At 36.8% G+C, this 12,078-nt stretch overlaps 1 protein-coding gene across 34 annotated transcripts in view; it reads right to left on the minus strand.

Annotated features, from left to right (window-relative positions):
* PARD3 (par-3 family cell polarity regulator) overlaps positions 1–12,078 on the minus strand; it is a 713,016-nt gene that overhangs the window by 399,217 nt on the left and 301,721 nt on the right. For all 34 annotated transcript variants that reach the window (XM_024253533.3, XM_063727279.1, XM_024253534.3 and 31 more), the window contains one exon: positions 11,020–11,200. In XM_024253533.3, the coding sequence (XP_024109301.2) occupies positions 11,020–11,200 (181 nt within the window). The remainder of the gene's footprint in view (positions 1–11,019; positions 11,201–12,078) is intronic.

Below are 12,078 nucleotides of genomic sequence, written 5' to 3' on the forward strand. Positions count from 1 at the left end.
AATTGTGGCAGGTGCCTGTAATCCCAGCTACTCAAGAGGCTGAGGCAGGAGAATTACTTGAACCCAGGAAGTGGAAGCTGCGGTGAATCAAGATGGCACCACTGCACTTCAGCCTGGGCAACAGAGGGAGACTCCATCAAAAGGGAAAAGAAAAAAGAAATACTGATGACATGACAAATAGGAACTGCAAAGATGCTTGGGCCCCACCAAAGTCAGGAGTTTGGAAATGCCACAGATCTTGAGGGGTAATAAGTACTCATACATTTTCAGCAATACCTCTGCTTGTGTTGAATTTGGAGACCTGAGCTTCAGTTATGCCATGAGTACAGAATATGTTATTATTTTACATCGAGCCTCAATTTCCAAATGGTAAACATCAGGAAGGTAAACTGGGAAGTTTCCTAAGGAGCTGTTACACCCAACAGATTTAAGAAAATCTTTCCCAAATCTCTCCTATACAATATATTGATGGCCTCAATGGGGAGAAGCCATGTACATGTCTCAATTTTCATGAGCCCAATGGGAGCAAAAGAATTCCTGGGTAACGCAAGCAGATATAAATGACATGATACACTGAAAAGAGTATAATGTTACCTAAGTCTGCTCCAATGTCAAGTCCACAGATGAAATGTTTCAGTCCACCGAGGTGATCACTTATATGTTATTAATGTGTTAGAAAACCTAATATTACTTATGTCGCTATGTATGGAAAATATATCTTGTTCGTGTTTTATGGATGAAAAATGTCAACAAGCAAATTAAAAAATAATTGTACAACAAAAGTCACCATATGTTAATGGCCATTTAATTGGAAATCTGAAGGATAAAATAAATTTCATTGTGATTGCAAATATCAGTGAAAAAGAAGATTTTATTTGTGTTATTTAAATATAGTTCTTTCTCTGGAACACACAAGTTGGTTCACAGTGCACCTGCTGCTGCACTACCGCTGCCTGACAGCCTGTCTTATCTGCCAAATTGCTCATTAGGTTTGGCAATTTTCACCTGCGCCTCCAGTTTATATTTCAGCAGGGAATACACATCAGCCTGCTTTTACCATCTTCTGCAGTGAGCTTCCAACACCCCCACAGTAGCACAGTGTCCCTGATATGCAACCCTCCAAACACATCTTGCATATACACCATTATTTTTAAATGCCAATACAGCTCCCAGTTTTCTAACCAAAACTACAGGAGAATATGCAAAGTAAGCCCTGTATTACAAATACTAAGATGACCAATAATTTACTTAATTTTTTAATGCAAAAAAGAACACATAAACCATATAAACTTAATTTCTTAAATGCTCATCTTAAGAGAGTATTTCTGAGTGGGACGCAGGGGACAAGAGGGCAGAGGATCCTCTTCCAATTGGCTCTGACCCCTCCAACCTTTGTTACAGGTTGGTAAAAAGAGTACTCCAATTTATCAATAAACAATAGAGGTAACGTGGTAACGGGAACAAAGAGGTAGCTGAGAGTACTACTCAGCTCTCTGCCTGTGCCTGATTTTGCTGATCCCTGCCAATGAGCACTGTGACATTCAGATCGATTAAAAAAAAAAACAAAAAAAAAACAAAAAAGGAGATACTTTGTGGGCAAAAAGCACCAAAGATATAAAACAAAATGTCTGAAACCCCATAAAACAACTTCTGATGGAATACTGTTTTTCATTTTGCAGAAGTAAAATATTCACCACCAACCCTGCAATTAGCTAGAAAATTATAATAATTACAGCAATTTTGTATCCCATCTCCAATCCAATTAATAGATATATGACCTTGTCAACATGTAATAATCAGATTGCATCTACAACAAAACTGGATGGGTTTTATATGCTGAATAGAACTTGCACAGTAAGAAGGTAATTATTTGAAATACTGAGAATACCATTTGTATGCCATGCTCCAATTCACAAGTTAAAAGGAAATACAATAGGAATATTATTTCTATTTGCAATATGTATTTAAATCAGATCCAGAAAATAGTACTCTGATACCAGCAAATGTTAGGAGGACAGATCTCTATACCAAAGGTCTTGGATATTCTAGAAAGACAAAATCAATCTGTATATTCTTGTTAAGAAAAAAATTAAGAAACCAAGAAGTGGGAGGGGGCACTAACTTAGGCACAAGCTTTCTATAACAATTATTGATATTTCTTTAAGGTCTCAATGTTAGGAAGATAGTAAAATCTTATCAGGTAATTAAATACCATCATTTCAGACAAATTTCCCAAGTAACGGATAAAAATTAACTAAAATTAACATAGCTAATAAAAGGTTAAAAATGACAAAAGACTTCAAAGGCAGCAAAAAAAGAAATGTAATAAATCAGATACTTTGTTTCCCCAAATTTTTATAGCAATACTATTTCCAGAAATTTCACCATTCCTCGGGCTTACATCATTTTCAAAGGAAACTTCGTTCTTCAGTCTAGATCTTCCAGAGGAGATATTTTAAAATTTGAATTGTGAGGTAAAAGGAATCTAGCCATGACCTAAACCTGGGCTACCCTCAAATATCTGACTTCTACAAAAAGTCCTTGGGAATTGAAGAAGAAAAAAAATCATACAGTGAAAAAGTCATACACAAAATATCACCAGCCTTGGACTCAATGATTTGCACCTGAACTGTGTGACCCTGAAAGCTTTAGATCTAAGCCTGATTTCTTAATATTGAAAATAAAGACAGTTAAATGTGTATCACAGACATGGTTCCAATTTGACTCTGTAAAAGTTCCACTCCATCTACCTAAGGGGCCAGTAGTGTCCCATTCCAGAATACATGTCCTAGTTACTTGGGCTGAGTAACATCTCAACCCCTTTACACATCCCCAGGAAGCAAATCTGCACTCAGGAGACATGATCGTCCACACCATTCCACAACTCTCTGTTAGTCTAGTGCTTCTCCTGTGTCACAGGCTGCATTAGAACTGTGAACATTATCTCATTACTACACAAAACCATCCTGAGGCAGGTACTCAGAGAGGCGACCAGTGTAATTACCTACTAACCTTGCCCAGTGTCCAAGATGGTGTGACTCCCTTTCCTGTACTATTTCTGAAATGTAAACACTCTATATTACAAAGGAGTATCTGCATAACAAGCTCATGTTGAAAGCATAAAGTAGAATATACTCCCATGACGTATAATATACACTCAAACTTATCAAAATCTGGGTGGGGGAAAAAACCCCAACAGTTATGTAGAATATCTAGTAACCAGTTTCCTTTAGAGCAGAACATGCATCTGCCTGGGAGCGTGCGAAGACCTTCCGAGAGATACATTTTAAGGTATCCCATGTCAAGCTCTTCGTGTTCAATATGCATCATTCCCTAAAAAGGTTCTACGAGCCTGAAAACAAGGGGGTCAAAGTGTAATGTGGTTTCTTCCCACCCAATTCTCCATGGTCAACAGCCCCAAAGCCAGTATGTCCATGAGGCAGTGTCCAGGGCCACAGTAAGTTTAGAAGCCCAGGATAGTGTTTTATTTTCCTTTAAAATCAAAAGAGAAAAACAAATTTTTAGAGTCAAAGAAAATGTTTTCACCTTTTTCTCACATCAGAAGAAAATGATACTCTTAGGGACCATGAAAATCAATTCAATGATGCATAAAATGGAAAAAGTACAATATTGAAATATTTAAAGTTAAATAAATTTTATGACTGATATTACTATGGTGAGGGTGGCCCATGATGGCCAAAGTGCCCAGAGTCCAGGAAAGTCATGATGGTGTCCTGAATAGCTCTTCTGCTTTGCAAAATTTAAAAAACAAACACACACACACATTGAAAAAATGACAAAACAACAAAAAAATAAGCGTCACCTGTCCTGAATCTTACAACTGATGTACAACTGTGCATAAAAACTTCCAGGATGACAAAGCACAGTTTAATACAGCAGCCTCAAGGCTGAGAACATAAATGCCTCTGGATAACAAACACTTTTGCCACTCAACTAGTTTCTAGATCCCTCCTTTCAACAAAAAAGAAGGATATCATAAGCCAGTTTTCAGCTCATTGATATATCTACAAAAATAATTTCTGACAAAGGATCACTAATTGGTGTTTAGCATTTAACTTGGAGGGAATTAGAAGAACTGAGTAATACTGATGTAACAAAACTTCATTTACTCCCTAAGTTCTGACTCTCCTTCCAACGTAGGAACAACCAGAGAAAGCCAAATATGAAATTCTAAACAATCACACCATATATGCCCCTCTTCTAGGTAGCCCACCTGCAGCTACCTCATGCCAGCAGTTTCCAATCAGAGCACACCCAAGCCTTCCCATTTCTCCATGCAAAAGCATTCCCACTCCTCAGCCTGCCTGGGAACCTCTGTCAAAGGCAAGTCATGATAGCTGCCCCCTAACTACAGCAAGCTCTGAATAGCCTTCACCTGTTCTCATTTGGATGTTCTTCACTTATTTCCACATTAAAAAGCAAAATGTTACATATTTGTATATTTGTGCTATTTTGATCTGTTATATACTAATAATCACAGAGTACTATATTTAAAATTTTAATATACTTTGTTTGTTGCAAAGAAATAAGATGACCAATAAAAATACTCAAGCCTAAAAAAGATTAGGTTAAAATTCGGTGCTATATGGAGTGGGGAGAAAAAGTTCAAAGAGAAAAGTAATTAAACAAACCTTCAAACTACTAAGAAGTGCCTTGAGTGTGTGTTTCCTTTATTTTTTTTAAAAGTACCTTTATTAAGGATAATTTTGAACCAACATATAAAAGTAGACAGAATAGTATACTGAATCTTTAGGTAACCCATCCCCTAGCTTGTACTACTCTGAAGAAAATTCAAGAGATATTATATTAATCATAAATAACTCATTACATACTACTAAAAGGTAAAGGTTCTTTTAAAAATCATTTCAATAACCTTATTGCATCTAAATAATTCCTTACTATTAAATGCCTAATTTGTGTTTTATTCATCAGCACACAAATGTCATTCTTTGTATTAAGCTTCATTTAAATCAGGATTTAAATAAGATCCAGACATTATGATTGGATGTTACATCTCTTAAAAGTTTCTAATAACTTATAAATTCCCTCTCCATCTCTTTCTGCCCCTGCAGTTGATTTTATTGCAGAACGTGGGCCATTTGTTTTACAGTTTCCCACCATCTTGACTAGGCTGATTGCACCCCTATCGTGTTCACATGCTTCTCAGGGTTCTGTATTTCCTGTAAATAGGCACTTGGATTTAGAAGTCTGATCAGATTCATGATTAATTTCTTTTGTCAAGACTACCTCATAGGAGGTGTTGTGTTTTTTTCATCAGGAGGTATACAATGTTTGGTTGTCTCTCCTTGATTATTATTTTTTAATGGTGACTGTCTTAGTTCATTTTGTCCTGCTCTGACAGAGTACCTGACACTGGTAATTTATAAAGAACAGCAATGTACTCTCTCACAGTCCTGGAGCCCAGGAAGTCCAAGATCAAGGGGCTGGCATCAGGAGAGGACCTTCTTACTGCATCCTCACATGTAGGAAGGTGGAAGGGAAAGAGAATGAATGCAGCGCCCTCACATGACAAAGCGACAGAGTAACCCCAATACTTCAAGCTCTTTTTATAGTAAGCTATTTTTATGTTAAACTCTTCTTTTTATACTAAGAAGTAATTTTTAATACATATATACAAAGTGATTTCTTCTTCATCCTCTATTTGGTTATACAGTGATACCACTCATACGAAGGATATACAGAACAGATATCTTTTTTTCTTTGTGACAGAGTCTCCCTCTGTCACTCAGTCTGGTGTGCAGTGGACAATCACAGCTCACGGTAGCCTTGATCTCCCAGGCTCAAGAAATCCTCCTGCCTCAGCCTCCCGAGCCACAGCGAGTGCAGTCACACACCACCATGCCCACCTAGTATTTTGATTTTTAATAGAGACGAGGTCCTTTATAAATTACCAGCCCGGGCTGTTAATTTTATCTTTCTTTGAAGTTTTCCAAATAATAAGCAACTTTATGACTTGAACACCTCCCATTAGGCCACACCTCCCAACACTGTTGTACTAGGGATTACATTTCCAACATGTAAATTTGGGGGGACACATTAAGACCCTAGCAATGATCAGTACCTAGATCCATTATGTCATCAGAAGTTGCAGAATAGTAATATTCCAATGCTACCATTATGTCTTCATTTATTAGCTGAAATACTTACATAAAAAGCAAGTATTTGGATATCCCGTGAAACCACACTACAAGGAAACGTAGAATATAAGGTTTCCAAATAATAAGATGGTTCACTGGTAGCCTTCTCCTTGCTTGCTGGCTTCTTTATTATCATTATACACTCACGCACGTATTGCTGTTGCTATCTGTATTGATGCTCCCACTGTCCTGTCTTTGGCCAGCAGGAGCATCGTGTTGTCTCCTAGGCCCTCTGGCCCACCCTAGTAATCTTTCGTAACTGCCCTATTTTCTGATATGACGGGATGATCCAGGATGATCCCATACATTTCCTGTACAGACTCAAATTCAGGCATTTCTCTAAGAAGCTCTGATCCCCTCAAATGAAAAATGCTATTTCCAGAGCATAGTCTGGATTGAGAAATGCTGAGTTACTGGGTTGGTCATTGATTCTAGACCTTTTCTGCGAATATACACAGGAGTCTTTCTTCCCTCCAGGTTCCTTTTTTAAAAACTAAAACATATCAGGAATTAATTATGACATGTCTAAACTGAGGACTATCCATTTTTTGTTCATTCTGCTTTGACTTATATCTGTACACTTTTTCTTCTATACTAAGAATACTGGGTACTCAATGACACCAGGAATGAGAAAATTAGAGTATTATAATTTCCCATCTCTTTCATCCTGTAATACCCACCCAAAAATCTAAGATTAACAATACCAACAACAAACAGTTTCAGGGTCCTTGTCATTAGGCAATTCTTTTTTTCCTTAGGATACATCTCCCTTTGTTTGTACAAATTCCTTTGATTTAAAGTTAATTGAAATAGTTACTCGTTATATTTAGGCTACCAACTAAAAATATATTTACGGTCAGATATTTCATACTCATTTTTTGTTTTTAAAATTAAAATTTATTAAGTGTATGAATATTAATATTCATTTGAAATGTTTACTGTAAAAATTAAAAATTGATCATTTTATAATTGTGTAAAGGATGATATAGTTCCAACCTCAAATATACAGAAGGAAGTAGTATGCATCTAGTTTCTATTTTACTTCCTCCATCCTATTCTCTCCCTTCTCCATAGGTTGGTTAGTTGGTTTGTTTGGAGCCAGAGTCTCATTCTGTCACCCAGGCTGGAATGCAAGGACATGATCTCAGCTCACTGTAACCTCCACCTCCCGAGTTCAAGAGATTCTCCATGCCTCAGCCTCCCGAATAGCTGGGACTACAGGCGTGTGCCACCACGCCCAGGTAATTTTTTTGTATTTTTGGTAGAGACAGGGTTTCACCATGTTGGCCAGGCTGGTCTCGAACTCCTGACATCATGATTCACCCGCCTTGGCCTCCCAAAGTGCTGGGATTACAGGTGTGAGCCACCACGCCCGGCCTGGATTATCTTACTTAACTTCCTCATTTCTTACATTTTTATTAACTAGTAATCACATGTTTGTCTTCTAGTTAAAGAGTGTTATTCAGGATATTGTTCAATATACTGGAATCAACAAAATGTTTCTCAAGTTTTAAGTTAACTGCTATTTTGACTATACAAACAATGATGTATTTAATTAAGGGTTTCTAACCATGGCACTACTGACCTCTGGGCTGCAGAGTTCTCTGATGTGGGATTGTCCTGTGCTTGTAAGGTATGTACCAGTGTCCTTGACCTCTACTCAATGCCCAACTCCACTGGTTCTCACAACCAAAAATACCATCAGACACTGATAAATGTTCCTTAGGGAGAAAACACTTCTGTGGTTGAGGAGTAATGATTTAACTAAATCAGAGTTCTCTCTGTATTTTCTACAAAAAAAGCTCAAAGCTAAATTAATGGCAGCTTCTAGGGAAACATAAAAAGACCTCAAGATGAGAATTCTATCTATGAAAACCATCTAGGCTTTATCTTAATACCCAAACTTCGTATCCATTTTTCTATGGAAAAAAAATACATACTCTATATATTTTTCTCAATTTACACCAATTCTTTATGGAACAAAGGGGATGAGTGAATTCATTCATTGGAAAACATAGGAAAGTGACCACTCCTTCTTTAAGGCAAAAATTAGAAATTTATTTATCTAAAAAAAAAAAAAGCCTCTATGAGTCATGTCCCCAACTAGTGTCGATTATCCTTCAATTAAGCAAATCTCTACATATTGTTGGCTTCTTTCTTTTCATATCTGTAAATAGTCAGACTACCATATACCACTAACTATAGCTCCTTGATAGCAAGCGCTAGGCCTTATTAACTCAACCCTGGACTCACCACCTAGCACAAGGCATGGCCAGTGTGGACAAATTCATCTTCTATGTCTGAATGAACGTCATTAATGCAGTGTGAAAAATCACCTTGACAGGTGACTCATGTGTGATGCATTATGTTCACATAGTTATGGACCTGTGTATAGTAGATGCTTAACCCAATGCCTGCCAAAATCTGAAAATCTAAACCTTAGCATACCAAAATGAGAACAAGAAAATAAGATCTGCATATTCTCCCACTGGTGGCTGCAAGACAACACATATGCTTCAAACGTAACTTCTTTTTCTCAATACAAACAAGATAAAAAGAGATATTTGGGGTTTAAAACACCATTTAAATTTTAACACATAAGGCCAGTCAAATGTGGATGGTTACGTGTTAGAAATTTTGTTGAGTCCAGAGGAGTCAAAAGGTAAAAATTGATGGAAAGTATGTTAATCAAATTCATAAATCAACATAAAGAAATTAACCTTTCTTCTAATATTTTTTATGGTGCGACTATATTAAAGCTACAAATTGCTTTAGAAAAGATACAAGTACAACACTACAATAACACAACAGAAAGTTCTGTATTTAAGTATATACATTACAGTGTTATTACTCAAATAAAGACACTATTTTCCAAACTTCTGATATCTGAATACCTGAACTACTATTTAATTAAAATTTTCCGTGAGTCAAATTTAGGCAGCCTACATTGTATACACAGGATCATTCCAAGCAGATACCCACTAAGTCGTAGGCTTAATGAGCTAGTAAAAAATCAACCAGGGTAACTAGTGTACCACCTACACATCATTTTGTATACGCCGCATGGTACATGCCTCACCTTTTGAAAAACACTGCCCAAAGCAAATCCAATGTAAGAATTTTTAAACAGTATATCCTAGTAGTAAACAAAATTATTTTCACAAAATTAGTTTCTTGCATATGTGCATAAATAAACCTAAATCTCTTGCATATAAAAAATATTCAACTAAAACAACTTATAGGTTCTGTTCCACCCCAAGTATCCTTGGAAACATCTGTCATTGTATCTGAGTCCGATCTTGTCTGGATGATAGAAAGCAATTGTAGGAAGTGGTTAGCACTGGTCTGTAGCTGCACGCAATCCTCTAGAGCATCACTTACATATCCCATCTTGAACTACACCTTCTAAATTCTCTACACTCTGTATGGCGCACTTGTCCTGTGGGTTCTGATGGGCTAACAGATCTCTAACTGTTAAACTGCTCTTCTTTCCTTGTTCTCTTTATATACACCTTCAAGGGACAAGAGAAGCAGAAGTAGTTTGTAAACATCTAGAAGCAAATTGCCAAATTACTACAGATTGCTATCAATGCAAAAAACGTGAATTAGGATGCATTTTTAGAAGACTAAATTATATATTCTAAATATTATCTACCTATATTCTATATCTTAATTATATATATATTTTATTAACACATATTATTACCCATCTGTTTATAAATATCTACTGAAGACTACCAATCAGTAAATACACATAAGACCAAATTTTCTACCTGAAAAAAACTGAAGTGTTTCCAAATAGATGTACCTAAAAAAAAATAATCCTTTTTTTTTTTTTTTTTTTTCCCCTCTCACTCTGTTGCCCAGGCTGGAGTGCAGTGGCACAATCTCGGTTCACTGCAACCTCCATCTCCAACCTCCAATCGTTCAAGCAATTCTCCTGTTTCAGCCTCCCAAGTAGCTGGGATTACAGGCAACCGCCACCACGCCTGGCTAATTTTTGTATTTTTAGTAGAGATGGGGTTTCACCATGTTGGCCAGGCTGGTCTCAAACTCCTGACCTCAGGTGATCCGCCCACCTCGGCCTCCCAAAGTGCTGGGATTATAGGCATAAGCCACCCCGCCCAGCCAAAAAATCTTTTAAGCTTATACATTTATTGAAATTGATCTTCTAACAACTGCTCAATTACAAGATTATACAGCTATAAACACTAAATATTTGTAGCAAAAATACCTGACTTTTATGAGTACCTTCCAAGAATGGCTAACAGAACTCTTCAGGCAAGTATCCCGGATCTGGAATACCCAAGGTCCTAGGATTCCTCATACAGGACTCACTATGTCCATATTCCCCTTCCCTAAGGAGGTATTCTAATCACTGCTCTCCCAAAACCCTGAAGATAACTTTGACATGGCGGTCTCTTCTTCCCCAGCTCTTCAGATAAAGTTCAAATAATATAAATGATGGTTGTAACAGAGTTGACTGTAATGAATGATGCCATGTTTTGTTTCAATGCAAAGCTCTTTGGTCATTTCTACTTGTTCTAGCATTCAGATAAACATATGGAAAGGAAAATCCAAATAATTTAACTTGAACTATTGTCCTTATTTACAGTTAGCGAGTCACGGAAAGTCTACTAGTCGAAAGTAAAGTAAGCCTAATCTATTACAATGTAAAGAACTGTCTACTTCTCTGGCAAAGGACATTTGCCGGGGTCCTAAACTTAATTTTTGAAAAAAACAGATAATTAATTCCATTTACAGGTCATGGATGAATAACAAAAGTTGGTATTCCTGTAAATTAAGATGAAACGGAAGAGAAGAAAGAGCTTTCACTTACTTGCTCGAAGGACTGAAGGTGTGACCTCAATTTCACTTGTTGCTTGGTAAGGCTGAAAGGCTGAGACATTGTTGGTGCCAAGCTCACTACCAAATATCTCTGGGCTCTGGGTACCCGTGGAACTGGCACTGGTGCCATCACCTCCGTGATGTGGATCCTGCTCATCAAACACTGCTACCAGCTAGAAATGAAAGGTAAATGTGCACTTATAAATAAAGGCACTTAATTTACTACTGAAATTTTGTACTATTTTGACATAATTCTATAGTGCAAAAATACCGATATAAATGACCCTAGAATGGTTAAGTTTTAGGAAGAAAAACCTCAAAGAAACAGTGTTTCCCTAAATTTTGATGCTTTACTTGTATAATTCTAAGTCGTACATTTCATATTCAAAAGTCTATGGGTGAAAAAATAATAAAATTGTTTGCTATCACAGCATGCTAAGTCAGGAATAGATATAAATCTTCTTAAAAATATAGGATATATATTTAAATGGAAAAGAAAAATGCAAAAGAGTGTGTGTATATATATGAGTATACATATATATCTGTGTGTGTGTATACACACATAGTATGAACTACTATTCACATAAAAAGGGGATATTAAAAACTAAACATGTATCTTCTCATTTGTGCATAATATACATGCTAAAGACAAAGTGTCATACAAATATTCTAGTTAGTAAATTTGTTTCTTTAGCAATTCTTACTCTACTACACCCCTCCACACACACACAAACACACACACACCAAGAATGAACAAAAAGTGCAAATATTTTTGATAATGAAAGCAGATGTTTTCACAGTCAGAAGTTACAGAGAAGAAAAAGCTAGAATAAACTGGTGTTCAGAATGGAATCCAGGACATCAGTATGAGCTCAGTTTTTGTTTGTCTGTTTTGTTTTGTTTTGAGATGGAGACTCACTGAGATGCCCAGGCTGGAATGCAATGGCATGATTTTGGCTCACTGCAACTTCCACTTCCTGGGTTCAAGTGATTCTCCTGCCTCAGCCTCCCAAGTAGCAGGGATTACAGGTGTATGCCACCACACCCAGAT

Source organism: Pongo abelii, chromosome 8 (genome assembly GCF_028885655.2).
Source record: "Pongo abelii isolate AG06213 chromosome 8, NHGRI_mPonAbe1-v2.0_pri, whole genome shotgun sequence".
Taxonomy (NCBI): Eukaryota; Metazoa; Chordata; class Mammalia; order Primates; family Hominidae; genus Pongo; species Pongo abelii.